The following is a 27,670-nucleotide window of genomic DNA, read 5'->3' on the forward strand; positions in this document are numbered from 1 at the left end:
GAGAAACCTGGAGAGGAGAACCTTCCATTGTCCATCCTGCTTTGGTACTTCATAGAATCACAGAATGGGTTGGGTTGGAGGAACCTTCAAAGCTCCTCCAGCCCAACCCCCTGCAGCCAGCAGGGACTAAGTGCAAGCATAAGCCAGCAGAGATTCACCTGGAGCAGGAAAAGATTCTCAGAGCTGAGGGACATGGGGAGGGCTCAGCAGTCTGGATCCTCTGCAACAGTAGAATAGCTCCAGATCCATCCCACAGGATCACAGAATCCCAGAATAAGTTGGGATGAAGGGACCTCTAAAGCTCACCCAGTCCAAGCCCTGCAGTCCCCAGGGACATCCCCAACCAGAGCAGGCTGCTCACAGCCCCAAGAAAGCTGAGCTGGGCTGGTGCCAGCCAGGGGGCATCTCCCACCTCTCTGGGCAGCCTGGGCCAGGCTCTGCCCACCCTCAGCATCCCCAGTTTCTCCTTCTCTCCACTCTCAATCCCCCAGGGAAAGCAGAAGGCTGCTGTGTGATGCAACAACATTTTAATGAGCAAGAAATGCTGAAGTTTGCAAAGCAAGAAAGCACAGAACATGGAAAATCTGTTTCCAGACCACTTTAGAGAATCACAGAATGGTTTAGGCTGGGAGGGACCCTCAAAGGTCAACCTGTCCAAGCCCAGAACGTTCAACAAATGTCCTGCTTGGAGATGTTGCTGTCCTCAGCTGATCTCCTCTGTTGGTTGTGCAACTTCTGGTGAAGATGCTTGAAGCATAACCAGCTGCTGGTGGAAGATCCTTGTCATGGTGAGTGGTGTCCAGGTGGAAATATGCTGCCCACGATGGTTCAACACCATTGGGAAGCTGGACCAGGCAACAAAGAGCAAACAACCAACCAGGGACCGAAGGGTGACCAAAGGGGAGAGAGATCAGAGATGCTAAGAGGCAGCAGCTCCATCGCGGGGCTGCAGGAAAGCTCAGCCCCATCCTCATGGCTCTGCGTTTGGATCCGGGCGGTGTGGCTGCTCGGAGAGCTCCCTGCAGCCTTTAGCAGGGTCCGTAGCTGCCGCGGAGGATGCGGCCGAGGCGCCGCGGGGCGCAGGGGCTGCAGAAGTTGCTGCCGAGCGCGGAGCTGCCGTAGCCGTATTGGGCTCCATAGCCCAGGGAGGCTCCGTAGCCGTAGAGGTTCCCAGAGCCGTAGAAGCCTCCCAGCCCCGCGGAGCTGCCAACGGCAGGGGCTCCGGCGGAGCCCACCACGGCCTGCTGGGGGAAGGAGCTGAGGATGGGGCCGGGGAAGGTGACCACGACCGGGGGCGGCTGGATCAGGGCGGTGGAGTCAGGACACTGCCGCACGCAGGGCTCATTGCAGCTGTTGGCGATGGGCTGGGGGCAGGCGATGCCGCTGGTGGTGGTGGTGGGGCACAGGTCGTAGCAGGACATTTCCGTGCTGGGATTGGAGGTGGTCCTGAAATGGAGAGCAGAGAGCTGTGTGAAAAGGAAGCGCAAGAACAGGTCAGGGATCGGCGCTGGGCGGCTGGGGACCAGCAAAACCATCGCCGGCTGCAGAAGCGAAGCTGCTGCTGCTGTTCCCTGTCAGCCAGCACTGCTCTGATCGCCCCCATCCACACCTCCTCTCCCACCTGCCAAGCCTTCTGAGACTGCTCATCCCTCTGGTTAATTCCTGTGCCCTCCCAGACTCTGCTCAGTGGTGCCCAGGGACAGGATGTGGAGCAATGAGCACAAACTGGGACCTAGGAGGCTCCATAAAGAGAAACATCTTGGCTTGGAGGATGCTGGAGCAGGCTGCCCAGAGAGGTTGTGGAGCTTCTTGTCTGGAGAGATTCCAACCCCTCCTGGCCACTCTGACCCTGGGCAAGCTGCTGTAGGTGCCCTGCTGGGGCAGGAGGGGTTGGAGAGGATGATCTCCAGAGCTCCCTTCCCTTCAGGGATTATTTTGCCATCATTCCTGTGTAGGAAATGCTCTTTCTTTAGCTGGGTCATTAAACAGCTCAGGATGTGGCTCTGCCCCGCTGAGTGAAACTTCTGCATTTTAAATCTTGTGCCATTCTCCACCTCCAGTCTAGCAGCATAAATCTGAATTCCAGCGAAACAAATGCCTCAGATTCTGATTCAGGATCTGAGGACTCTGGAATCCTACCAGTGCCACAACTTGCCAACAGAGTGAAAAGCAACAACAATAAAGGAGAGGAAAAGAAATTAGTCCTAGAAGCTCTGATGTTGAAGCAGGGAAGGAAAACCCCAAACTGCAGGGCCAAGGACCTTGGTGTTCAGAAGGCAACCAGATGGCTTCAGCCTTACCTGATGTAGGAGAGAGTCTGCAGGAGAGGGAGATGGGATCTGTCCAGACTCCTGCTCCTTTTATAGGGTGCCTGAGGTTGCCTAGGGGGGTTCTGAGCTCACAAGAAGTCATCCTCATCCAGCAGCCCCAATCTGGAGCACTCTTCACTCCCCAGAGTGACGAAATCCTGTGCTTGCTGTTTGCAAAATCAGCCTAAATCTCCCTGGAGCCTGGCTCTGCACATTCCACCTTTCATCTGGAAGCCTAATTGACCAAGCTTGGGTTGCTGCTATCATCCCACCCTGCTGGGGAGGGATTAAAACTGCTTGGATTTAGTGAGCACTTCCTTTATTAGCTTCCCCCATCGTGATGGTAATCAGAGCTGGAACTTGCTGTGGTGCACAGCTTTGTGCTGGAGGGCTTCAGATCTTGGCTGCAATCTCAGCTGCTCCACAACGTTGTGCAATGAAGGCTGCAGTGATGTGGAAGGCATCTCCTGAACCTCTTCCCACCCACAGACACACATCATCGGGGGGGGGAGGAGGAGGTCTGTAGCTGTGGTGCTTGTGGGCATTGTCTGATAGGCTCTGAATTTGTCTTGCTGCTGAGGAGGAGAAAATTCTTTACTTTGAGGGGGGGGGGGGGGGTCAAAGCCTTGGAGCAGGCTGCCCAGAGAGGTTGTGGAGTCTCCTTGTCTGGAGAACCTCCAACCCCCTCTGGCCATTGTGCTACTCAGCAAGCTGCTGTGGGTGCCCTGCTGGAGCAGGGAGGGTACAGAAGATGATCTCCAGAGGTCCCTTCCCACCCCTCCATGCTGGGATTCTTGGCAAGATCAGCAGAAAACATCATTGTAGTACCCAGAGCAGTGTTGACCCTCAGCAGCACCAATTTCTCCTTCTCTCCACTCTCAGTCTCCCTCTTGTAGTTCCAAACCATCCCCCCCTTGCCCTGGCACACCAAGCCCTGCTCAGAGGTCTGTCCCCAGCTTTCTTATTGGCCACTTTAAATGCTGCAAGGCCACCAGGAGATGCCCCTGACCCTCACTGACATTGCAGAGCTCTGAAGGACATAAGTTAGGGGTGAAGCAGGTTTCAGTGCCCAGGTCTCTTGGGGGCATTTCTGTCCCCTCTGCACTCCTTCACCCTGCTCAGGGATGTCCAGGGGCAGGCCAAGGGGCACTGAGGGCAAGCTGGGGCAGAGGGGGTGCCCTAGGAAAACTTTTCTCTGTGAGGGTGGCAGAGCCCTGGAGCAGGCTGCCCAGAGAGGTTGTGGAGTTTCCTTCTCTGGAGACTTTCCAAATCCCACCTGTGTGACCTGCTGTGGCAGGGGGGTGGACTGGGTGACCTCTGGAGGTCCCTTCCAACCCCCCCCCCCCCATGCTATGGTTCTGTGAGATCCAGGGATGAGGAACCCACAGCTTCTCTGCCAGTGTCTCACCACCCTCATTGCTGACCCCACAGGAAAGGCACCAAGGCCTCTGTCACACCTCCCCTGCACACTAAGGCATCCAACCATGATAATGAACCTCTGAGCCAGCATCATTATGTCAGGCAATAAAGGAAGAGCTAAAGAGGTGAAGCCAGCAGGATTCCTGCTGTCACCCTGATGTGTTTGATGGAACCTCCCCAGGAGTGACTCCTGCCAATTAAGAGTGAAGATGAAAGAAGGATTCCTGCTTTTGCAACTTGTATTTCATGCAGGCTGAGGATGTGAATGGAGAAACAACTCCTGAGCAAAGCCTTTGTCAGCTGGAGGTGGCCCAGGAGTGGTAAATGTGGGCTGGGGCTGGTGGCAGCCTTGGGCTCTGCAGGGAGTCTGAGGGAAGGTATAAATATCCCTCCCCAAAGCCACCCTGGATGCTCCTGTCCTGCCCTCTGCTTCTGGCAGCTCTCAGCTCTCAGCCTGCTCTTGTTCTGCACATTCAAATGAGTCTTCTTCTGCCCTTTGGTGGCAAGGGGGTCCCCCAGGGGTCCCTGCTGAGAGCACTCTGGTACCTTGAGCAATGACACTGTGGGGTGCAGAGCATCCTCAGCAAGCTGAGTGGTGCAAGGGAGGTGCCTGAGGGAGAGGCTCCATCCAGAGGGGCCTGGAGAAGCTCAGGAGGTGGCCATGGTGTGAACCTTGTGAGGTCCAACAGGGCCAAGTACAAAGCCCAGCACATGGCTCAGGGCAGTGCCCAGCATCAGCACAGGCTGGGGGGGGGAAGGGTGGGGAGCAGCCCTGGGATGAAGACTTGGGGGTGAGGAGCTGGAGAGGAGCTGGCACCAAGACAGCTGGGGGAGTTCAGCCTGGAGAGGAGAAGGCTCCAGGGAGACCTTCTGGAGCCCTTCCAATGCTGAGCAGAAAGCTGGGGACAGAGTTTGGAGCAGGGCCTGTGGTGGCAGCACAAGGGGAGGGATGGGTTGGAAGTGCAGGAGGGAGATGGAGAGTGGAGAGAAGGAGAAATTTGGGATGCTGAGGGTGGGCAGAGCCTGGCCCAGGCTGCCCAGAGAGGTGGGAGATGCCCCCTGGCTGGCACCAGCCCAGCTCAGCTTTCTTGGGGCTGTGAGCAGCCTGCTCTGGTTGGGGATGCAGGGCTTGGACTGGGTGAGCTTTGGAGGTCCCTTCAAGCCAACCCAGGCTGGCATTCCGTGATCCTGTGGGATGGATCTGGAGCTATTCTACTGTTGCAGAGGATCCAGACTGCTGAGCCCTCCTCAGGTCCCTCAGCTCTGAGGTTCTCTTCTTGCTCCAGGTGAATCTCTGCTGGCTCATGCTTGCCCTTAGTCATGTTCCCAGTTGGCCAACTCATGCCCAGCACCAAGAGCTGCAAGGAGCTGAGTGCCCTGGCCCGAGGGCAGTGGCTCAGCCACCATCCATTGCCATTGTCCTGGTGTAGATCCTTCCTTCAGGACATGACTGCAGGTTCTCAGCACCCAGAACTAAGGACTCCTCTTCTTCAGGAGCTGCTGTCAGGTTGCTCCTCACCACAGGAGGTTTTCTAGCAGGTTTTTGTGGGAATATTTTACAGGTAGCCTAAACCCAAGCAGAGGGAGCATCCCCTATCTCTGCAGGGCATCAGCAGAGCCTGGAACCACCTCCTGCTTCCAGCAGGTCCTTATCTCACAGCATCACTTCCTTGATGTGCTTCAGCTGCCAAAAGGTCTCAGGCTATGAATTTTACACCAGGGAGAAGCAAAGTTCAGCACAACAGAGCAGGCTTCAGAGAGCAGCCCACCAGGAACTGAGGGCAGAACATGAAGAGCTACAGGCAGGAGGTCAGGGGTGGGCTCCTCACTGCCAGAAGGACATTGAGAGGCTGGAGAAGGGACAGGGAAGGGCAACAGAGGTGGGGAAGGGTCTGGAGAACAGGGCTGGGGAGGAGCAGCTGAGGTTGAAGAAGAGGAGGCTGAGGGGAGACCTTTTGGGTCTCTACAGATCCCTGAGAGGAGGCTGGAACCAGGTGGGGGTTGGGCTCTCCTGCCAAGGAACAGGACAAGAGGAGATGGCCTCAGGCTGCACCAGGGGAGGTTTAGGTTGGGCATTAGAGGAAACTTCTTGACTGAAAGGGTTCTCAAGGACTGGCACAGGCTGCCCAGGGAGGTGGTGGAGTCACCACTCCTGGAGAGGTTTAAGGAGGTGCTGAGGGCTCCTGCATGGAGCCTCTGGCACTGAGCCCTGTGGCACTGAGCCCTGTGGCACTGAGCCCTGTGCAGGCAGCTGCTGGGTTCAGAAGGGGTGAGAAGGCAAAACCACCACAAGGTTGTTTTTAATGATGCAACAGAATTTTAATCAGCATAAAAAGGACAAAAACAGTGCTGGAGACCCCAGGATGTGGATCCAAGGGGTCAGAGTCAAGCACACTTTGGAAGTCACTGTTAAGGATGTTAAATGTTGCTGCATTTGGTCACAGGGAGGACGAAAGAGAAGATGACAAAGAATCCAGGAAGGCATCAGGCAGGAACTCGAAGGCAAACCAGGGCAGGTGTGGAGCAGTGCAGTGAGGAGGGCTCCTGAGGGCTTCCACAGAGCTGGCATCCATCTGCCTGCTTGGCTCCCAGGTGCCACCTGCCCCAGGGGATGTGCCTGGGGGGTCTAGCAGGGCCCACAGATGCCACGGCCATACCTGCTGCCATACCAGGAGGAGGGGCTGCAGTAGCTGGAGCCAAAGGGTCTGCCATAGCCATAGAGACTGCCATAGCCCCAAGAGCCATAGCCCCCCAGCCCCCCATAGCCCCCCAGACCCCCATAGCCCACGGAACCATAACCCAGGGAGCCATAGCCCCCCAGGCCCCCATAGCCCAGGGAGCCATAGCCCCCATAGCCCCCCAGACGCCCAGAGCCCCCAAAGGAGCCCAGCACAGGAGCTCCAGCAGATCCCACGACTGACTCCTGGGGGAAGGAGCTGAGGATGGGGCCAGGGAAGGTGACCACGACCGGAGGGGGCTGGATGAGGGCAGTGGAGTCAGGGCACTGCCGCACACAGGGCTGGTTGCAGCTGTCAGCCAGGGGCTGGGGGCGGCTGAGGCCGCAGGCAGAGGTGGGGCACAGGTCGTAGCAGGACATCTTGCAGGGCCTTGGAGGTGAGCTGCAGCTGGAGGTGACCTGCAGCAGAAGACAAAGGCTTCAGGACTCAAAGCTTTGCATCAAATTACTGAGCAAAGAAACTGCTCCCACCCCCACCCCTCCCCCACCTTTGCAGCCCTGATCCTCTCCCTTCAGAAAGCAGATTTCATGGGATCCTCTGGGAGGTGTCCACCTGGGAATGCCTGGCTCTGAAAGTCTGCTCCCTCCCCAACAGCCTGCAGAGAACTTGGATGTCTTTCTGTCCAGCCAAGTGAGAACTGAGAGACCAAAGTGACTTTGTGCAAGGTCGTTGGGTGAGTCAGGAGCACAGCCTGGGTTTGGGGTCAGCAGGCTGAAGACACAAACTCAATAGGAAAGGTCTGAAAGTTGGACACCTCTGCTAGAGTAATTGATCTGCCAGGTGCTGATCATTCTGCCCCCTCTTCAGCAGCTCTGAGCAGCCACCCCTCCCCCCCCACCCCTGGAGCCAGCCCTGCCCAGGGGCACACTGAGTGCTCAGCTCTTCCATGCTCTCATTCCTAATTTCTTACCCTTGGCTCCCTTTGAGAAGTTGTTCTTAGCTTGGAAAGAACCTCAGAGCTCATCTGCTCCAAGCTCCTGCCATGCCCAGGGACACCTCTCAGCTGGACTCAGCTGCTCAAGGACTTGGACACCCCCAGGGAGGAGGCAGCCACAGCCTCCCTGGGCAGCCTGTGCCAGAGCCTCAGCACCCTCCTATTGCAGAACTTCTCCCTCAGCTCCACTCCAACCCTGCTCTGCCTCAGCTCCAAACCCTTCTCCCTTGGCCTGTCTCAGATCCCCTCAGCAAAGTCCTTCTGCAGCCTTCCTGGAGGATCCCTTCAGGCACTGGAGGGCAGCTCTGAGGTCCCCCTGCAGCCTTCTCCTCTCCAGTTTGCCCACTCCCAGCTCCCTCAGCCTGTCCTCATAGCCCCTGGATCATCTTTGTGGCCTCCTCTGGACTCTCTCCATCAGCTCTGTGTCCTTCTGCTGGGGACAGCAGAGCTGGAGCAGTATCCAGGTGGGATCTCAGCAGAGCAGAGCTTATCCCAACCTTAACTAAAGCCAGCAGCAGAGAGAGATTGGAACTCCAGGAGGGATCCCACAGAGAGGTACTCACCCTTCTCTCAGAGCTGAACAGACCTGGGGAGGTGGAGTGAGGAGCCCTGAGCTGGGAGAGCTTTTATAGAGCTCCCCAGATGAGGGAGGATCACCTGAGGTGCAATTTGTCCATGTGGATGATTTGGGCAAACCCAAAGCCAGCAGCAGGCAGCTCCTCAGAGCTTTGCTGACTTTATTTGTTGGGTTGCAGCCTCAGGAAACTTGAGAGCTGCATTTCATCACCCAGGACTCTTTCATCTCAGGTGGCTGCAGGTCATTGTCCCTCCTGCTATCACCCCGTTTACACCCCCAGAGTGACAGCAATGCTCATCCTCAGCTCCTCCACCATTCATGGCCAAACCCAACTGTGGTCACCTCCTGGCCATGAGATCCAGGCTGGGAGAAGATCAGAGGGAGCTCCACCAGAACAGCTTTGGGGCTATGATGTTTATTTTCATTCTTTGCACCCTCAGCTGCTTAATTTGAAACCAATCTGCACACCAAGGGAGCCTCAGGAAGCCTCCTCTGGTCCTCAGAGGGTTTCCTGTTGTTTGGCTTTTGCTCTTGGAGACAAAGGTCTTAGAGGCACAGAATGGGTTAGGGTGGAAGGGACCTTAGAAGCTGAGGCTGCACCTCAGATCCTGGGGTCAGGGGTGGGCTCCTCACTGCCAGAAGGACATTGAGAGGCTGGAGCAGGGCCAGAGAAGGGCAACAAAGCTGGGAAAGGGTCTGGAGAACAGGGCTGGGGAGGAGCAGCTGAGGGAGCTGGGGGTGGGGAGGCTGGAGAAGAGGAGGCTGAGGGGAGACCTTCTGGGTCTCTGCAGCTCCCTGAGAGGAGGCTGGAGCCAGGTGGGGCTCAAAGTCTTCTGCCAAGTGATGGGACAAGAGGAAATGGCCTCAAGTTGTGCCAGGAGATGCTCAGCTTGGCCATGAGGAACAATTTCTGTCCTGCCAGAGTGGTCAGAGCCTGGCCCAGGCTGCCCAGGGAGGTGGTGGAGTCCCCAGCCCTGGAAGTACTCAAGAACTCTGTGGCCATGGCACTTGGGGCCAGGGTTTGGTGGCCAGGGTGGTGCTGGGTTGATGTTGGCCTGGATGATCCTGGAGGCCTTTTCCAACCAAACCAACTCCATGATTCCATGATCTCCTCCAACCCCCCTGCAGTCAGCAGGGACATCCTCAGCTCGATCAGGTTGCTCAGAGCCACACCAAGCCTGACCTTGAGGGCTGAAGAGTTTCTGCTTCCCTCTGTACTCCTGCACTGAAGAAAGCTGAAGGTGCTGAAGGTGCAGAATTCCAACTGTGCAGCCATGAGTTGATTACAGCAAGGACACAAACACCTTGGCTGTCATGTTTGGACCTGATGTCACTGCACCATTGCTAAACCCAGGTCCATGCCTTTCATCTCCCTGTCAGATGTGTGCTTAGCCCATGATGGGTGGGTTGCAGCATGAAGATTTGTTTGCTGGAAGCTTGAGAACCTTCTTGGCCAAAACAAACCCTTGCAAACCACTTCAAAGGCTGAGGATCCCACCTCAGAATCTGGAAATAATTGGTGGTGTTAGGAGAACACAACTGCAAAGGAGGGAGGAGGCAGCCAGTGGCTTGGGTGGAGGATTCCCAGCTCAGAATTGTGCCCTCTTGGCACAAACTCCCAGCTCAGCACAGGGATGGACCTGAGGCTCCCAGCAGCAACCACCTCAAGAGGTCAGGAACTCCTGAGAGCCAAAGTCAGCAATGCAGAACCCTTCTGGCACCTTCCCATTGTGGCACCAGAGGGTCCCTTGGTACTCCTGAGCTGAATCCTTCCCACCGCAGCCGGTGCCAAACACTCCTGGAAGCTAAAGCTGCAGGAACCACCTCCAGGCCTCCTGCTTATCACATGGATGCTCTGTAGCTGCTGTCCTGGCAGGTCCTGATGGCAATTCCAGGTCCTTAACCCCAAATCCTGTCCTGCCAGCAGTTTGTGATCCTGCTCAGCCCAGGGGCCAGGCTGCAGGCGCTGGGTGGGCACAGGAGGAGCTGGCTTGGCAATTTCTGTTGTCATTGCAAGGCAGGGACTGGAACAGAGCCAGGTGCTCATTTTGCACCAGATGAAAGAATTCTCCAGGAGCTCAGGCAGTGGTTAGGTCTTTATTGGACTCTCCACAAACTCCACCAAGGAGCACCAAGGATTGCATCACGGTGATGGCTTCCATGTGCTGGCTTCCAGCTCCTGCAGTATAAAAGCTCTGCTCCCTCACAGCTCTCCCAAGCACTCCCCTGCACTCCCTCCTGACTTGGGTAAGTCTCTTGCTGCTCTGCTCCTCTCAGGGTGGCTTCTTTGTTGTTGTTTTCCATCCTGGTTGATGTTCCCCATCCGTGCTCATGGAATCTTGGAATGGCTCAGGGTGGAAGGGAGCTCAGAGCTCATCTGCTCCTACCCTGCCATGCCCAGGGACACCTCTCAGCCAGACTCAGCTGCTCAGGGCTTCATCCAGCCTGGCCCTGAACACCCCCAGGGAGGAGACAGCCACAGCCTCCCTGGGCAGCCTGTGCCAGAGCCTCAGCACCCTCCTATTGCAGAACTTCTCCCTCAGCTCCACTCCAACCCTGCTCTGCCTCAGCTCCAAACCCTTCCCCCTTGGCCTGTCTCAGACCCCCTCATGCAAAGTCCCTCAGCAGCCTTCCTGTAGGAGCTGGGGAAGGGTCTGGAGCACAGGACAGGGGAGGAGCAGCTGGGGATGTTTAGTGTGGAGAAGAGAAGGCTGAGGGGAAACCTTCTGGACCTCTCCAAATCCTTGAAAGGAGTTGGAGTCAGGTTGGGTTTGGTCTCTTCTGCCAAGGGAGTAAAATGTTATTTATGTTGAAATTTTCCAGGCTGTGTCCCAGTGTGGCTGAGTAGGTGGCAGTTGGGATAACAAAGCTATCACCTGCCCTTTATTATCTTACTTTAAGTGGCTTCCTGAGCAGCCCAGGCAGTGTCCAGCCTGTAATCTGTTGTTCCTGCAACCCTCAGCACCGTTGGGATGGGTGGGAAGAGGCAGCTGCTGTAATTAATGTCTATAAAAACTCCATCTCCTGTCAGCCTGCTGAACCCAAACCCAGGCTGTGCTCCTGACTCATCCAATGACCTTGGACAAAGTCACTTTGGGATCCCTCCTGGAATTCCAATCTCTCTCTGCTGCTGGCTTTAGTTAAGGTTGGGATAAGCTCTGCTCTGCTGAGATCCCACCTGGATACTGCTCCAGCTCTGCTGTCCCCAGCAGAAGGACACAGAGCTGATGGAGAGAGTCCAGAGGAGGCCACAAAGATGATCCAGGGGCTATGAGGACAGGCTGAGGGAGCTGGGAGTGGGCAAACTGGAGAGGAGAAGGCTGCAGGGGGACCTCAGAGCTGCCCTCCAGTGCCTGAAGGGATCCTCCAGGAAGGCTGCAGAAGGACTTTGCTGAGGGGATCTGAGACAGGCCAAGGGGAGAAGGGTTTGGAGCTGAGGCAGAGCAGGGTTGGAGTGGAGCTGAGGGAGAAGTTCTGCAATAGGAGGGTGCTGAGGCTCTGGCACAGGCTGCCCAGGGAGGCTGTGGCTGCCTCCTCCCTGGGGGTGTCCAAGTCCTTGAGCAGCTGAGTCCAGCTGAGAGGTGTCCCTGGGCATGGCAGGAGCTTGGAGCAGATGAGCTCTGAGGTTCCTTCCAAGCTAAGAACAACTTCTCAAAGGGAGCCAAGGGTAAGAAATTAGGAATGAGAGCATGGAAGAGCTGAGCACTCAGTGTGCCCCTGGGCAGGGCTGGCTCCAGGGGTGGGGGGGGAGGGGTGGCTGCTCAGAGCTGCTGAAGAGGGGGCAGAATGATCAGCACCTGGCAGATCAATTACTCTAGCAGAGGTGTCCAACTTTCAGACCTTTCCTATTGAGTTTGTGTCTTCAGCCTGCTGACCCCAAACCCAGGCTGTGCTCCTGACTCACCCAACGACCTTGCACAAAGTCACTTTGGTCTCTCAGTTCTCACTTGGCTGGACAGAAAGACATCCAAGTTCTCTGCAGGCTGTTGGGGAGGGAGCAGACTTTCAGAGCCAGGCATTCCCAGGTGGACACCTCCCAGAGGATCCCATGAAATCTGCTTTCTGAAGGGAGAGGATCAGGGCTGCAAAGGTGGGGGAGGGGTGGGGGTGGGAGCAGTTTCTTTGCTCAGTAATTTGATGCAAAGCTTTGAGTCCTGAAGCCTTTGTCTTCTGCTGCAGGTCACCTCCAGCTGCAGCTCACCTCCAAGGCCCTGCAAGATGTCCTGCTACGACCTGTGCCCCACCTCTGCCTGCGGCCTCAGCCGCCCCCAGCCCCTGGCTGACAGCTGCAACCAGCCCTGTGTGCGGCAGTGCCCTGACTCCACTGCCCTCATCCAGCCCCCTCCGGTCGTGGTCACCTTCCCTGGCCCCATCCTCAGCTCCTTCCCCCAGGAGTCAGTCGTGGGATCTGCTGGAGCTCCTGTGCTGGGCTCCTTTGGGGGCTCTGGGCGTCTGGGGGGCTATGGGGGCTATGGCTCCCTGGGCTATGGGGGCCTGGGGGGCTATGGCTCCCTGGGTTATGGTTCCGTGGGCTATGGGGGTCTGGGGGGCTATGGGGGGCTGGGGGGCTATGGCTCTTGGGGCTATGGCAGTCTCTATGGCTATGGCAGACCCTTTGGCTCCAGCTACTGCAGCCCCTCCTCCTGGTATGGCAGCAGGTATGGCCGTGGCATCTGTGGGCCCTGCTAGACCCCCCAGGCACATCCCCTGAGGAAGGACTAGCTGGTGACAGACAGACAGACAAAATCCTGACCCCCAGCTGGTGCTGGAAAGTCCTGGTCCTTGCCACCCCAGCACTGTGGGGCTGGCAGCTCTTGGTTCCTTCCCCCTCTGTGCCTGGGCTTTCCTCTCCACCTCTGTAGTTGATGTTCCTGTGCAGGGCAGCTCTCAGCCCTAGCAGAGAAGAGCAGGGCTGGAGGAGCTGCCTGCCCTCTGCTCCAGGCTCTTCCTGTTCTCAAAGCTGTCCTGGGAATGTTGATTTCTCATTAAACTGATTCTGCTCTGCATCAAACAAATCAACTCCTAGTCTTGATTTTTTACTGCCCTGGGTGTGCAGCTCTGCTCCTTTCTGAATGGGGATGCCCTGGATGCATGGCTGAGGCCATGGGCTGAGGTTCAACCCAGCCAAGTGCTGGGTCCTGCACAACAACCCCACGGAGGCTCCAGGCTCAGGGCAGTGGCTGGAAACTGCCCAGTGGAAAAGGACCCTGGCAGGGCTGGCTGAGAGCAGCTGGCCATGAGCCAGGGGGTGCCCAGGTGGCCAAGAAGGTCAGCAGCAGCCTGGCCTGAATCAGCCACATGTGGCCAGCAGCAGCAGGCAGGGATTGTCCCCCTGGGCTCAGCTCAGAGGACATCAGAAGAAACTTCTTCCCCGACAGGGTTCTCCAAGCCTGGCCCAGGCTGCCCAGGGAGGTGGTGGAGTCCCCATCCCTGGAGGGGTTTTGAAGGTGCAGAGCTGTGGTGCTGAGGGGCATGGCTTAGCTCCAGGCTTGGCAGAGGTAGAGAAGGGTTGGACTGGATGATCTCAAAGGGCTTTTCCAACCCAGATGGTTTCATGTCAGACTCAGGCTTCCAAGCCACAGCTGGGATGGGTCAAGCACCAGAGACACCACCCAGGCTGAACCCAGGGCACACCCTGGGGAGCAGGAAGCCTCCCTCCCCAGCTGGCCTGGGCCAAATCCTGAGGTGATGTTTGGGAAGAAGCCACAGCAACCCTCCATCCCATAATGAGCCACCACCAAAGGCCTTTGCTGCTCACAGCAGGAGCAGAGATGGATGCTGAGGCTGGATGCAAAGCAGATTGTGGAGAGCAGAGTGGGGATGAGGCCCTGAGGGGGGGCCCTGAGTGGTGCCAGGAGCTGGGGGGAGCATGGTGGAAGCTGCTGAGAGGGAGAGGTTTGGAGCAGCTGCAGCCAGATGAAGAACTCCTCAGAGGTGAGAAGTCCCTGGGGGACCCTCTAGATGAGAAGGATGAAGAGGCTGAAAGAGCTGCTGAAGAGGAAGGTTTGTGTGGTGAGGACCTGCCCTGCAGCAGGACTGGGGGCACACAGCACCAGTGGGGGGGGAGTTTGGATGAGGATTGTGTTCAGGGTCAGGACTTTAGCAGCTTCTGAGGCACCAGAAGCTCTCTCTGCTCCAGCTGCTCTGGCTGGCACTGCTTGGGGCAGCTCTGTGTTGATCACCATTGGTTTTCCATTCCAAAAAGCATCCAAGGTTAGATTTAACAGACCCATGGAACCATTTACCAGTTGGAAAGGACCCTGAGGATCATCCAAGCCCAACCCTCAGCCTAACACCCCCATGGCCATGGCAGGGGAGTTGGAACTGGATGATCCTTGTGGTCCCTTCCTACCCTGACTGATTCTATGATTCTATGAAACCTTGCTTAGAGAGGAAGATCAGTGCCCACACTTTGGGTTTAAAATTTCCATTGCATGGTCCAGAAAAGTTCATTTAAGGATTTGACAGGAGATGAACTCAGGCTTCTGCAGAGGCTCTTGCTGAGGACAGAGCTGAGGGAGGACCTGGTGATCAAAGAGAGGAACCAAGGGCTGGGGAAGAGTCTTAAACCTCCCTGGTTCATTTCTCTGCCTGCTATGAATCTGGAACCAGTGGAGGCAAAACCAAGAGGCCAAATTCTTCCAGAACTACCTAAATGAGGAGGAGCAGAGCACAGCAGCTCCTTCCACATGGAAGGAAGGCCAAGGGCTCGGTGCCCCTTGGTGTTTTGGGGCAGAACATTGCTGGTCCAGGCTGATGCTGGGAGCTGCAGAGGTTTGACCTGTCCTAAGGCAAACAGCAAAGGTAAAACTGTGGGAAAAGGAGACCAGGACATGGCAGCTTTGATGCAACAAACTTTTAATGACAGTGAGGGAAGGAAAATGCTTTCAGGATCTGGAAGAAGCACAACCATGTTCTCCAGCCACATGTGGTTGGTGGTTTCCTTCTTCCTGGGTCCTTGCCTTGGGTCTGAACAAACAGGAACCATTTTGAGCACTTTGGGCTCCACTTGCACCCCAGGCAGTGTGGAGATGTGACAGGAGGAGCAGCAAGGTGGGAAGTCAGAGCAGGAGTTAGGAGAAATTCCAAAAGGGTTGAAGGGTTTCAGCTAAGTGGTCTCAGAAGTGGAGGTGGAAGTCTGGACCTCCTTAGCTGTGGAACCATCAAGACTCACTGATAGGGTCAGAGCTGCTTTGGGCTGCTGCAGGATCTAGCAGGGTCCCCAGCTGCCCCCAAGTGCAGGGGGAAGGAGCCCTGAGGCCAGGCTGGGGCTGGCAAGGACACACAGAGAGGCAGGGGGTGGCTGCAGGATTGTTTTATTGCAAGGGCAGCAAAGGAGGCAGTGGAGACAAAGGTGTGGGGCAGAGGCAGGCAGCTTGTGGCTCCCTGCAGCTTGCAGAGAGGTCTTCCTGCAGGCTTCTCATGGTGGGGTGCAGGAAGTGCCCAGAGGGACAATGGCCAACACTTGGCTGGTGGCAGAGGTGAGGAGGAGGAGGTGGAATAAAGGAGGAAGGACAGGAGAAGTGCAGTTGATGGAGATGTTGTAATTCCACTGTGTTAAGTGGAAGTCTTGGATGCTCTGCCCCTTGCTCAGAAGCTCAGGGCTGGCTCAGCAGTGGGTCAGGGCTTTGCCAGGAGCTCTTTGGCCAAGGGACATTGCTGCAGGATCTAGCAGGGCCCCCAGCTCCCACGGCGGAGCCTGCTGAAGCGGGAGGAGGAAGGGCTGCAGGAGCCAGAACCAAAGGACCTGCCATAGCCATACAGGCCCTGGGAGCCCAGGGAGGAGCCCCCAGAACCATACAGAGCCCCAGAGCCCAGGGAGGAGCCCCTATATCCATACAGACCCCCACAGCCCAGGGAGGAGCCTCCATATCCATACAGTCCCCCATAGCCCAGGGAGGAGCCCCCAGAGCCATACAGTCCCCCATAGCCCAGGGAGGAGCCTCCATATCCATACAGTCCCCCATAGCCCAGGGAGGAGCCTCCATATCCATACAGTCCCCCATAGCCCAGGGAGGAGCCCCCAAAGCCCAGGGAGGAGCCTCCATATCCATACAGTCTCCCAGAGCCCAGGGGGGAGCCCCCAGAGCCATACAGACCCCCAGAGACCCCAGAGGAGCCTCCAGACGCCCCAAGGAAGGGAGTTCCAGAGGATCCCACAAGAGAACTCTGAGGGAAGGAGCTGAGGATGGGGCCAGGGAAGGTGACCACGACTGGAGGGGGCTGGATGAGGGCGCTGGAGTCAGGGCACTGCCTCACACAGGGCTGGTTGCAGCTGTCAGCCAGGGGCTGGGGGCAGCTGATGCCAGCGAGGTTGGTGGAGCACAGGTCGTAGCAGGACATCTTGCAGGGGTGGAGGTCAGCCTGTAAAGCATTGCTGTCAGCATTGCAGACATCTCAGCTCAGGGTTGTGAAGGAGCAGCCCAGCAGGGTATCTGCAAACTCATCTCCTGCTGCTCTTTCCCCTAACCAAGTCCCCTGCTGGACCCTGCCCCTCAGCACCAAACACTCAGGGGGTGAAGCAGTGAAGGGCTACAAGCTGGGGATCCAAAACTGCTTTGCTTTCCCCCTCTGCTGCAGCCCTTCTTTAGGGGGACTGCTAGAGAACAAGAAACCAAAGACTTGCAGCAGCAAAACATCTCCAGGGCTTCACCTGGCAGCCTCCTAGTACCTGAGGAGGGCTTGGTCCTGGCTTCTGAACAGCAGCAGGAGAGGAGTTGGAGAGAAGTTTGACTTACCCAGCTCAGGAAGGTGAGGAGAGGAGAGAGAAGTGGATGGAAAGCCTTGAAGCAGGGAGCTCTTATATAGCTCTGCTGGTTGCCTGGGGGGTGCTGGGCACCCTCCACATGAGCTCCTGATTAGGTCCCAACCCCAAATTACAAGACAGGCAGCTCCTCAAAGTGCTGAATCTGGGTTTGCTTTATTGCTGCTGCAACCCACACAGAGCCTTGAGCTGCCTGCTCCACCTCACAGCTCTTCATTACCTCCAGGCTTTATGTGGGGAATTAATTCTTTTGTCATTCCACTGCTGCTGTTGGTGCCAGGGGAGGAAGTGAAGTGATTGATTTATTGCAGAAGCAGGGTGGCAGCAGGACACTCACTGCCTCTGCCCACCTAAGGGTCTCTTGGTGTCATCAGTAGGACACCTGCAGGAAAAGTGACTCTTCTCTGAGGGTCTCAAACAGCTCTGCTGTGGGGACAGGCTGAGGGAGCTTGGGGTGTGCAGCCTGGAGAGGAGAAGACTCCAGGGGGACCTTAGAGCTGCCTGCCAGGATCCTCCAGGAAGGCTGCAGAGGGAATTTGCATGAGGGGGGCTGAGACAGGCCAAGGGGGAATGGCTTGGAGCTAAGGCAGAGCAGGGTTAGAGTGGAGCTGAGGGAGAAGTTCTGCAGTCCCAGGGTGCTGAGGCTCTGGCAGAGGCTGCCCAGGGAGGCTGTGGCTGCCTCCTGCCTGAGGATGTTCAAGGCCAGGCTGGAGGGGACCTTGAGCAGCTGAGTCTGGCTGAGAGCTGTCCCTGCCCATGGCAGGAGGTTGGAGGAAATGATCTCTGAGCTCCCTTCCACCCTGAGCCCTTCCATGATTCTGTTTCTGTGGCTACTGAAAGGGATTCCAGCCCTGCCATGATGAAGACAGAGCCCTCTGCACCCTGGAGAGGCTTTTCTTGGCTCACAGCTGATGTCTGCTTTGGGCCCAATGAGTGCTTGAAACCCCCAAATCTACCTTTTCTTTTTAATGAAAGTCAACAAAAAGAAGGTCCCAGAAGTGTCAAAACCCAGGAAGTGCTCCCAGGACAGAGCCAGGTGACCTTCACCATCCCCACCTCGAGGTGATCAACCTCTCCTAATCATGGGGTGCACACACCCAGGCCTAAGGTTGGCACAGCTGTGGCACAGCAGCTGCTGATGGATGTTCCTGAGACATTCAGAAATCCCTTGGAATGTCCTTCTAAAAGCTCTGGGAGGCTGCTGTTCCCTGCTGGAGGTCAGGAGAGCTCTGGATGTGTCTGCAGGTTTGGGGAAGCTCATAACTGGGCAGTGATGTGAGTTGGGAGGGATAATCACTGTGGTAATTGTGGCAAGCAGGATAATGAGAGAGCTTGGAGCAACGGCACAAAGAGGGAGAGGAACCTCAGCAGCAGCCAGCAGTGACCTTCCCCAGTGCACTCCCAAGGCTTAATTGCCCTCTGCTGAAAGCTGGTCCTGGTTGCAACCTCTTGTTGTGGTGGGATGAGAGGCAATGGATTGAAGCTTGAGGAGGGGACAGATTGAGACTGGAGATGAGGAGGAAACTCTTCAGAGTGAGACACTGGCACAGGCTGCCCAGGGAGGTGGTGGCTGCCCCCTCCCTGGAGGTGTTGAAGGCCAGGCTGGATGAGGCCTTGAGTCAACCTGGGCTGGTGGAAGGAAACATTCTGAGCAGTTTTGACTCCAGTTTTACCCCAGGCAATGTGGAAATGTGGCAGGTGGGAAGTCAGAGCAGGAGTTAAGAGGAGAAATTCCAAAAGGGTTGAAGGGGTTCTGCTAAGTGGTCTCAGAAGTGGAGGTGGAGGTCCAGACCTCCTTAGCTGTGGAACCATCAGGACTCATTGGTGAGGTTAAAGCTGCTTTGGGAAGGTGCCCATGGCAGGGGGGGTTGGAACTGGATGGTCATCAGGGTCCCTTCCAACCCAACCCAACCCATTCCATGATTCTGAGGTCAGCTCTGGGTCAGGGTCTGAGGAGCGAGTTAGAAATCCAAGGAAACTTCAGGAAGATGAATCCTCTGAAAGCTGAGAGGTTTGAATATTCCCAGGTAGGATCTCAGCTGCTCTCCAGGAACCTGACCACCACTTTCTGGGTGTCTGTTTGGTGACACTTTAGAAAAGCTTCCAGAAGGGTCTTGGGGATGTCTCAGAGCAGCTTCTGCCTTGTAGCACTGCCATACAGGACACTGAGATGAGTGTCTGTGTATGGTGAAACTCCAAGGAGGACAGAGAACTGCTGCTCATGCCATGAATCATGGGTTTGGGGATGAAAGATGCTCTCATGCTCCACATCCCTCTCTCAGGTGACAGCAGCTGGGGTGATGCCACTCCTGCACCCAGGTGCTGGTTGGGGATCAAGCAGCAAACACAAACAGAAAGCCCAAACCAATTTCATCACATTGCAGAGGTATCAATACCCCAAAAATGTGCTGCCTCAACTCATGGGATCCACCCCCATGGGGTGAGCCTCTCACCCCCTCTGGCAATCTCAGCTCTATAAAAGCTCTCTGCACCCAGAGCTCCTCCAACCTCTTCACTCCTTCTCCTCAGAACATTTGGGTGAGTCTCAGTTTGCTCTCTGCAGCTGCTGGAGGAGCTTTTTGCTCTGCACTCTGACCTGGCATTGGGGCTTCCATTAGGGACTCTGTGGGTAAAGCTTTGGTGAGATTTACCCTCTCCCCTGAAAGGATTTGAGGTGTTGTGGGCAGCTGCTCTTGGCTCTCAGGGCTGCTTTTTGGTTTCAAAGTCTCCTGATATGGCAGAAATTTAAGTCAGAAGGCTTTAGGTTGGAAAGGACCTTCCAAGGTTATCCAGTCCAATCCCCCTGCAGCCAGCAGGGACATCCCCAACTGGAGCAGGTTGCTCAGAGCCTCAACCAACCTGGGCTGGGATGGTGCCAGCCATGGGGCATCTCCCACCTCTCTGGGCAGCCTGTTCCTGTTCATCCTTAGCTGAAGGAATGTGGTGAGTTGTCCCAGCTGGATTCCTCTCCTCTCTCTCTCTGTTTCTGTGGGACACTGGAAATGAGTTGGGAAAGAGTTGGACTCTTCGGGGCTGAGCTGAGATACAGACCTCCCATTCTAGGGCTGTGGCTTAGTACCAGGCTTAGGCCATGGCTGGAATCAATCCTAAAGGTCTCTTCCAAGCCAAACCATTCTGTGGCTGGCTGCAGTTTATTTCACAGCACTCAAGGAGCTTCTACAGGCACCAGGCTCTGGCTTGGAGTGAGTGAGACAGAGAGGAGCTGAGAGATGCTGAAAATGCTCTGTAAGAAATTCCTTGAAGAGAGAGAGAGAGAGAGAGAGAGAGAGGATGAAATGGGTTAAGGATTCCTGCAAGGAATTCCAGGAGCTGCCAGGTGAAGCCCTGGGGTCTTCATGTCAATGTGAGCAGATTGTTTGAGGTGAGACTTCTTCAGCAGCTTTCAAAGGCCAGCCTCAGACCATTGTTGTTGCTGAGCTGCTCAGCAACAGGGCTCAGAGCCCTGATTCAGTGTTGGGAAGCTGGGGATGAGCATCTCTGCAGTTCCTTGTAGAGGACTCAGCAAAGCATTCCCAGAGCAAATCTGGGCAGGCAATGGCTTCTAATCCCTGCTCTGACAGGGCTCAGCACAAAGAGGATCAGTGGGAAGGAAGAGTGATGAAACTCTGCCTACCAACCCTCTGGGAGTCCCCAGTCAGCCCTTGCTGATGCTCTGACTCACCAAAGCTCCTCAGCAAATCATTTCTGCTCTTCTGCCTCAGTTTCCCTTCCTGGCAGGCAGAGGTGAATTGGTGTCCTCCAAAGCTCTCTGCTCTGAAGCCAGCTCTGTAGCTGTGTCCTGTGTGTGTCAATAATGCTAAACCCAACTCTTGCAGGCTGACCTCCACCCCTGCAAGATGTCCTGCTACGACCTGTGCTCCACCAACCTCGCTGGCATCAGCTGCCCCCAGCCCCTGGCTGACAGCTGCAACCAGCCCTGTGTGAGGCAGTGCCCTGACTCCAGCGCCCTCATCCAGCCCCCTCCAGTCGTGGTCACCTTCCCTGGCCCCATCCTCAGCTCCTTCCCTCAGAGTTCTCTCGTGGGATCCTCTGGAACTCCCTTCCTTGGGGCGTCTGGAGGCTCCTCTGGGGTCTCTGGGGGTCTGTATGGCTCTGGGGGCTCCCCCCTGGGCTCTGGGAGACTGTATGGATATGGAGGCTCCTCCCTGGGCTTTGGGGGCTCCTCCCTGGGCTATGGGGGACTGTATGGATATGGAGGCTCCTCCCTGGGCTATGGGGGCTCCTCCCTGGGCTATGGGGGACTGTATGGATATGGAGGCTCCTCCCTGGGCTATGGGGGACTGTATGGCTCTGGGGGCTCCTCCCTGGGCTATGGGGGACTGTATGGATATGGAGGCTCCTCCCTGGGCTGTGGGGGTCTGTATGGATATAGGGGCTCCTCCCTGGGCTCTGGGGCTCTGTATGGTTCTGGGGGCTCCTCCCTGGGCTCCCAGGGCCTGTATGGCTATGGCAGGTCCTTTGGTTCTGGCTCCTGCAGCCCTTCCTCCTCCCGCTTCAGCAGGCTCCGCCGTGGGAGCTGGGGGCCCTGCTAGATCCTGCAGCAATGTCCCTTGGCCAAAGAGCTCCTGGCAAAGCCCTGACCCACTGCTGAGCCAGCCCTGAGCTTCTGAGCAAGGGGCAGAGCATCCAAGACTTCCACTTAACACAGTGGAATTACAACATCTCCATCAACTGCACTTCTCCTGTCCTTCCTCCTTTATTCCACCTCCTCCTCCTCACCTCTGCCACCAGCCAAGTGTTGGCCATTGTCCCTCTGGGCACTTCCTGCACCCCACCATGAGAAGCCTGCAGGAAGACCTCTCTGCAAGCTGCAGGGAGCCACAAGCTGCCTGCCTGTGCCCCACACCTTTGTCTCCAGTGCCTTTTTTGCTGCCCTTGCAATAAAACAATCCTGCAGCCACCCCCTGCCTCTCTGTGTGTCCTTGCCAGCCCCAGCCTGGCCTCAGGGCTCCTTCCCCCTGCACTTGGTGCCCCTCAGCCAGGCCAGGGCAGTGCCTGAGCCCCAGCACAGCCCTGCTCAGCTGCCCCTCGGAAGTTATCTACCCAGTCCATCACAGAATCCCAGTGTGGTGGGGTGGAAAGGGACCCCTGCAGACATCTTCCCCAGCTGCCCTGCTCCAGCAGGGCACCCACAGCAGCTTGCCCAGGGGCACAATGCCCAAGGGGGGTTGGAAGCTCTCCACACCAGGAGACTCCACAACCTCTCTGGGCAGCCTGCTCCAGGCCTTCAGCAGTCTCACACCAAACAACTTTCTCCTCCTGCTCAGCTCCAACCTCCTGCCCTCCACTTTCTGCCTCTTGCCCCTTGGCCTGTCTGGGGGGCACCACTCAGCAGAGTCTGGCACCAGCTTCTTGCCCCCCACCCTTCAGCTATGTAAAAGCTCCTGAGCCGCTGTTGTCACCTCCTCCACACTATCCTGGTTGTCAGACCTGCAGCACCTGGCCCTGGGGTTTTTCACCACGAATTCAGCGCTGAAATTCCTCCTGATTTTGGTGCTGCGCTGGGGATCGCCGAGCTGCTCAAGAAAGCGAAGGAAGCTGCGGTCTGAAGTTCCATCAAAGCACATCCTGCAGAGGAGCAGCAGGAGGGAGGTAAACAGCGGGCAAGGAGGTGAAGATGAGGAGCTGATGAGCCACCACCAAGCCCTCCCTCTTCTTTTCTTTGGCTTAATCGCTGCCTGCTCGCCTCGGGGAGGCTGCGGCTGGGTCTCTACGCTGGGTCAGGTGAATGGAGATGAGCAAAGAACCGCCCAGGATTTTCCTGGCAGGGCAGAAGAATCCCCCGGGAGAAGCTCCGCAGAGGAAGCTGCCTGGGCTCAGCCCTCGGTCCGTGCCGTGGACAAGTCTGATCTCGACAGGGAATTTCGAGACACCCCCCCCCCCCTCCCCCGAAATGAATTGGACATGCACAGAGTCATGGAAAAAGCCTTCCAGGTCGTTGAGTCCAACCATTCCCTAACTCCACCAAGTCTGGTGCTCAACCATGGCCCTCAGCACCACATCTCCAGGGCTTTGAAAGCACTCCAGGGATGAAGACTCCACCACTGCTCTGGGCAGCCTGGGTCAGGTCTGGACCACCCTCAAGGGGCAGAAATTGTTCCTCATGCCCAACCTGGACCTCCCCTAGGGCAACGGCGGTAAGACCCTGGCACAGGCTGCTCAGGGAGGCTGTGGCTGCCTCCTCCCTAGGGGTGTTCAAGGCCAGGCTGGATGAGGCCTTAAGTAGCTGAGTCTGGTTGAGAGGTGTCCCTGGGCATGGCAGGAGGTTGGAGCAGATGAGCTCTGAGCTCCCTTCCAAGCTGAGGCATTCTGTGATCCTCTCCACGAGGCAGCAGCAGCAGGCAGGTGCCAGGCAGCACCCAGGGTGTTGTCAGACAAGTGCCCAGCCCAAGATAAGGAGGCTGCTGGCAGGTCTCAGCACCCAGCTGAGGCCATCAAGCAGCAGTGTCTGGGCTGGGTGCCCACTCAGGGTGAGCTCATGGCTCATGTCAGGAGTGCCTGGAGACAGCTCTGCTGCCAGGGCCTCCCCTGGTGTGGCAGCTGGAGGAGTGGAGGGGTTTGTTCCACAGGTTCCTCAAGGATCAGGCTTGGTTGCCTTAATGACACTGGAAGCTGATCTGGGAGCAGTCTGGCTCCTGGGCTGATCACAGAGAGCTGAGGGGCACAAACCAGGAGGGACTGGAAAGATGAGGAGGAGTAAGTGGTGGAAGTGAGGAGTGATGAAGTAAGGTCTCTGCAAAGCCCTGCACCTGCTGACTGCAGGGAAAAGGTCTGATGAGCACAGACTGAGAGGCACAGGAGAGGAAAAACTATCTCAGTCCCCCTGGAGCCTTATCTTTTCCAGCCCTCAGCCTGTCCCACAGCAGAGCTCAGCAGGGGAAGGGTTGGCACTTGGAGCGAGGGCAAGAGGAAAAAGTCTCAAAATGCCCCAGGGGAGGTTTAGCCAAGGACTACCGTGCCCAGAGCTACTCAAATCCGAATTCAAACCAGGAGGAAATGAGACAAAAGGTGCATGCAGGAAGAATTTATTGTGCACAGTGAGACAGGAGAGATTCACAAAGCCATGGAGGACAAACCACAGAGACCCTTGTTGTAAGGAGCTGGTCCATGGACAGAGATCTGCTCAACAGCATCTGCTGTCGGTCCCAATGACCTCTGGGGCTGGGGGCAGGCTGGGGCTGGTGTGTGCCTAGCAGGGCCCCCAGGTGTCCCAGAGCTTCTTGCTGTAGCGAGGCAGCACACAAGGGCTGCAGGCAGGAGCAGCGTAGGGTCTGCCAAAGGTGCAGAGCCCCCCCGAGCCCTGGGTGGCGCCGGCGCCGTAGAGGCCCCCCAGCCCCAGGGAGCCCCCAAAGGCAGGGGCTCCGGAGGAGCCCACCACGGCTTGCTGGGGGAAGGAGCTGAGGATGGGGCCGGGGAAGGTGACGACGACAGGGGGCGGCTGGATGAAGGCCGTGGAGTCGGGGCACTGGCGGGCACACAGCTCGTTGCAGCTCTCAGCGATGGGCTGGGGCACGGCCACGCTGGTCTTGGGTGGGCTCAGGGTGGTCTTGGGTGGGCACAGGTCGTAGCAGGACATCTTGGAGGGAGAGAGCTGAGCCTGGAGGACACAGAATAAAGCAGAGGAGTCAGCAGCGAGGATCAGGTGCCAGGGCAGAGCAGGTTCTCGGCTGCCGGAGTCTCCCGGGAGCTGGAGAGCTCAGAGCCATCCCTTGACCACAGTACCCACCCCCTGCCCTTCACCCAGCCAGACCCCCGAGTGCCCTGCTCTCAGCACCCCTCCCCGGGCCCTCTCTCCATGCTCCCAGGGCACACAAAGCCCTCCCCGAGAGCCTCTGCAGGTATTGGCTTGCAGGGTGCCAGCCGTGGGCTCCTTCCTCCTCCAGCCCTGCCCAGCCAAGCCTGCTGCCAGCCTGCCCGCTGCTGCCAGAGCTCTCCTGGCCCCCAAGGCCCCAGGCTGGCCCCTGCCACAGCACAGGCAGCCCCATGGGCACCCACCGAGCCTTGAGCTGAGCAGAGCCAGGCAGGAGCAGTGGATGGCAGTGCCCGGCCAGGGCAGAGCTTTTATAGGTCCCTGCCATTGCTCAGCACCACCTGGGCCAATCTGCAGAGGGCCCACTCCCTGCTGCCAAGGAGGACAGGGCTGCCCAGATCCTGCCCCTCTGCCTGACTCAGCTTCCCCTCCCCACAGCAGCACATTCCACTGCCAGCATTTCCTCCCCTTTTTGCTGCGTGGGCACAAGGGCAGCAGGCATCCCCCCCCAGCCGTGGCACCTCTGGGGACACCTCTGAGGTGACAGCAGGGCTGAGGCAGGGCTGTGCTGGAAGCAGGAAAGAGTGGAACAGACTGAGCCCAATGGTGGTGATCAACACAGGCTGAGCACAGCAGGCACCGGGGGTGGCTGCAGGACCTGTGCCCTCTGCTGCATTGGACTGGGGAGAAGGGAAGGGGCAAGGGGCATGCCCACATCATTGCATCCCTGCACTGCTGACCCAGGAGTTCCTGCAAGTCTGAGGAATCTCTGTGCCACTGATGAAGGAACTCAAGGGTGAGCAAGAGCTACACAAGAGTGAGAACAAGGGAAAAATATTGCCCCAGGTTCATGTCTGCCCTGGAGGCCATCGAGAGGGCAGCACCAAAGGGCTGGCACAGCTCTGGGGTTTGTCCTCCTCAGGCCACCCACAGGGAGAGCTTTCAGTGCGATTTGCGAGCTCAGTCCTGCCCAGGGATGCCCAATCAGCTGCAGTGTGGCTGCAACCGAAGGCTGTAGCTGCAGAGCCAGGCTGCAGGGCAGGGTTCAGCAGGGACCCAAAGGGCTCTGGCCAAGCTGCTCGTGACTAAGCAGGAGCCTTGGTGCTGAGCAGGCAGTGGGCAGAGGAGTGCCCTGGCTCGGGCAAGTGCTGAGCTCTCCCCTCTGCAGCTGATGGGCAGCCGGCCCAGGTCCTGCGGGCGCTGGTGCTGGCTGGGAGCCAGCAGGGCTGCTGGCAGCCAGGAGGTGGCAGCTGGCAAGAGCCGCAGGGGGTGAGTGCCGGGGCTGGGCTAGCGGAGTGGGGCTGGGCAGGCAGCGGCGTCAGCAGCACAGCCCCGTGGCAGGCAGGGAGGAGGCAGGGGCTCGGCCAGCAAGAGCCTCCTGCCCCCAGCCTGGCAGCTCCTCCCCGTGCTGGCCGCCACAGCATAAAAGCTCTGCCCTGGCCGGGCACTGCCATCCACTGCTCCTGCCTGGCTCTGCTCAGCTCAAGGCTCGGTGGGTGCCCGTGGGGCTGCCTGTGCTGGGGCAGGGGCCAGCCTGGGGCCTCGGCGGCCAGGAGAGCTCTGGCAGCAGCAGGCAGGCTGGCAGCAGGCTTGGCCGGGCAGGGCTGGAGGAGAAAGGAGTCCACGGCTGGCACCCTGCAAGCCAGGCCCTGCACAGGCTCTTGGGGAGGGCTTTGTGTGCCCAGGGAGCATGGAGAGAGGGCCCGGGGAGGGGTGCAGAGAGCAGGGCACTCGGGGGTCTGGCCTGGCAAAGGGCAGGGGGTGGGTACTGTGAGCAAGGGATGGTTCTGAGCTCTCCAGCTCCCGAGAACCTGCTCTGCCCTGGCACCTGATCCTCGCTGCTGACTCCTCTGCTTTGTTCTGCGTCCTCCAGGCTCAGCTCTCTCCCTCCAAGATGTCCTGCTACGACCTGTGCCCACCCAAGGCCGAGCCGTGCCCACCCAAGACCAGCGTGGCCGTGCCCCAGCCCATCGCTGAGAGCTGCAACGAGCTGTGTGCCCGCCAGTGCCCCGACTCCACGGCCTTCATCCAGCCGCCCCCTGTCGTCGTCACCTTCCCCGGCCCCATCCTCAGCTCCTTCCCCCAGCAAGCCGTGGTGGGCTCCTCCGGAGCCCCTGCCTTTGGGGGCTCCCTGGGGCTGGGGGGCCTCTACGGCGCCGGCGCCACCCAGGGCTCGGGGGGGCTCTGCACCTTTGGCAGACCCTACGCTGCTCCTGCCTGCAGCCCTTGTGTGCTGCCTCGCTACAGCAAGAAGCTCTGGGACACCTGGGGGCCCTGCTAGGCACACACCAGCCCCAGCCTGCCCCCAGCCCACACCCCAACACCACTGCCCCCCTGCAGAGTGATGCTCGCCACAAGACCCTGCTGAAGGCACCAACCTCTGCGAGCAGCCCTGCTGCCTCCTGCCCAGCAGCTCCCTGCCAACCTCTCCTGCCCCTCGGGGCACAATAAATCTTTCTTGCATCCAACTTTGGGCTCTCTTGCTCCTCCTCCTTGCAAGGCAGAAGACGATTGGGGGGCAGGTGCCTGGCACCTGAGGAAGGTCACAGCAGGGGCAGGGCTGCCCAGCTGAGGTGAGGTGAGGGTGGGTGGTGTTGGGCGAGGAGGATGTAGGCAGCAGGCAGAGGAGAGAGAGCCTTGGGTGGGGCTTGCAGGGTCTGTGGCAAGGGCAGAGAGCAGCACAGGCTCTGGCTGAGCTCCTTGGCCTGGGCTGCTCAGCCCAGAAGGGAGCAGCAACGCAGCTGCCAGGTCCCACCCGGGAGGCTCTGTCCAGTGCTGAGCTCTCAGCGCAGCGCAGAGCCGGAGCTGCTGCAGAGATGGCAGCAAAGGCCACGCAGGGCATGGAGGCAGAGGCAGCATCTCCTCGGGGAGAGCCTCAGGCTCAGGCACTGCTGCTCTTGGCCAGGAGGAGCTGCAGGGCATCTCTCGAAGGAGCACAAGAGGCTGAAGGGAAGGAGTCAGGAAGAGGGAGCCAGGCAGCTTCCAGAGGTGTGCAGTGCCAAGAGAAGAGGCCATGGGCAGCAGCTCAGCATCCCAAAGGACTTTCTGCCTGTGAGGGTGACTGAGCAGTGGCACAGGTTGTTCCCAGAGGCTGGAGGAAAGGAGGAAAAGTTTTGGGGAATGAGGAGAGGGAGAAAGCAAAAAGGTAAACAATGTGG

The 27,670-nt window shown here is 57.9% G+C and overlaps 7 protein-coding genes across 7 annotated transcripts; 3 read left to right on the top strand and 4 right to left on the bottom strand.

The window, feature by feature from the left end:
* Nucleotides 1-1,028: 1,028 nt before the first annotated feature.
* LOC128980096 (scale keratin-like) lies at nucleotides 1,029-1,457 on the bottom strand. Its single transcript, XM_054398537.1, has one exon. The coding sequence runs from the start codon at nucleotides 1,419-1,421 to the stop codon at nucleotides 1,029-1,031; it is 393 nt and encodes a 130-aa protein (XP_054254512.1). The 5' UTR covers nucleotides 1,422-1,457.
* A 4,897-nt stretch (nucleotides 1,458-6,354) lies between these two features.
* LOC128980107 (scale keratin-like) lies at nucleotides 6,355-6,825 on the bottom strand. The gene has a single exon (XM_054398548.1). It carries the CDS (start codon nucleotides 6,823-6,825, stop codon nucleotides 6,355-6,357), a length of 471 nt encoding a protein of 156 aa, XP_054254523.1.
* A 5,370-nt stretch (nucleotides 6,826-12,195) lies between these two features.
* LOC128980108 (scale keratin-like) lies at nucleotides 12,196-12,666 on the top strand. The gene has a single exon (XM_054398549.1). The coding sequence runs from the start codon at nucleotides 12,196-12,198 to the stop codon at nucleotides 12,664-12,666; it is 471 nt and encodes a 156-aa protein (XP_054254524.1).
* Nucleotides 12,667-15,645: 2,979 nt separating this feature from the next.
* LOC128980106 (scale keratin-like) lies at nucleotides 15,646-16,320 on the bottom strand. Its single transcript, XM_054398547.1, has 3 exons — nucleotides 16,106-16,320; nucleotides 15,863-16,036; nucleotides 15,646-15,745 (listed from the first exon to the last, which is right to left on the bottom strand). The coding sequence occupies exons 1-3, from the start codon at nucleotides 16,318-16,320 to the stop codon at nucleotides 15,646-15,648; spliced, it is 489 nt and encodes a 162-aa protein (XP_054254522.1).
* Nucleotides 16,321-20,598: 4,278 nt separating this feature from the next.
* Nucleotides 20,599-21,294, top strand: LOC128980097 (scale keratin-like). The gene is made up of 3 exons (XM_054398538.1): nucleotides 20,599-20,801; nucleotides 20,910-21,005; nucleotides 21,216-21,294. The coding sequence occupies exons 1-3, from the start codon at nucleotides 20,599-20,601 to the stop codon at nucleotides 21,292-21,294; spliced, it is 378 nt and encodes a 125-aa protein (XP_054254513.1).
* A 2,657-nt stretch (nucleotides 21,295-23,951) lies between these two features.
* LOC128980113 (scale keratin-like) lies at nucleotides 23,952-24,347 on the bottom strand. The gene has a single exon (XM_054398554.1). The coding sequence runs from the start codon at nucleotides 24,336-24,338 to the stop codon at nucleotides 23,952-23,954; it is 387 nt and encodes a 128-aa protein (XP_054254529.1). The 5' UTR covers nucleotides 24,339-24,347.
* Nucleotides 24,348-26,397: 2,050 nt separating this feature from the next.
* On the top strand, nucleotides 26,398-26,793 carry LOC128980110 (scale keratin-like). The gene has a single exon (XM_054398550.1). It carries the CDS (start codon nucleotides 26,407-26,409, stop codon nucleotides 26,791-26,793), a length of 387 nt encoding a protein of 128 aa, XP_054254525.1. The 5' UTR covers nucleotides 26,398-26,406.
* Nucleotides 26,794-27,670: the final 877 nt, after the last annotated feature.

Source organism: Indicator indicator, unplaced genomic scaffold, assembly GCF_027791375.1.
Source record: "Indicator indicator isolate 239-I01 unplaced genomic scaffold, UM_Iind_1.1 iindUn_scaffold_64, whole genome shotgun sequence".
In the NCBI taxonomy this organism is placed as follows: domain Eukaryota; kingdom Metazoa; phylum Chordata; class Aves; order Piciformes; family Indicatoridae; genus Indicator; species Indicator indicator.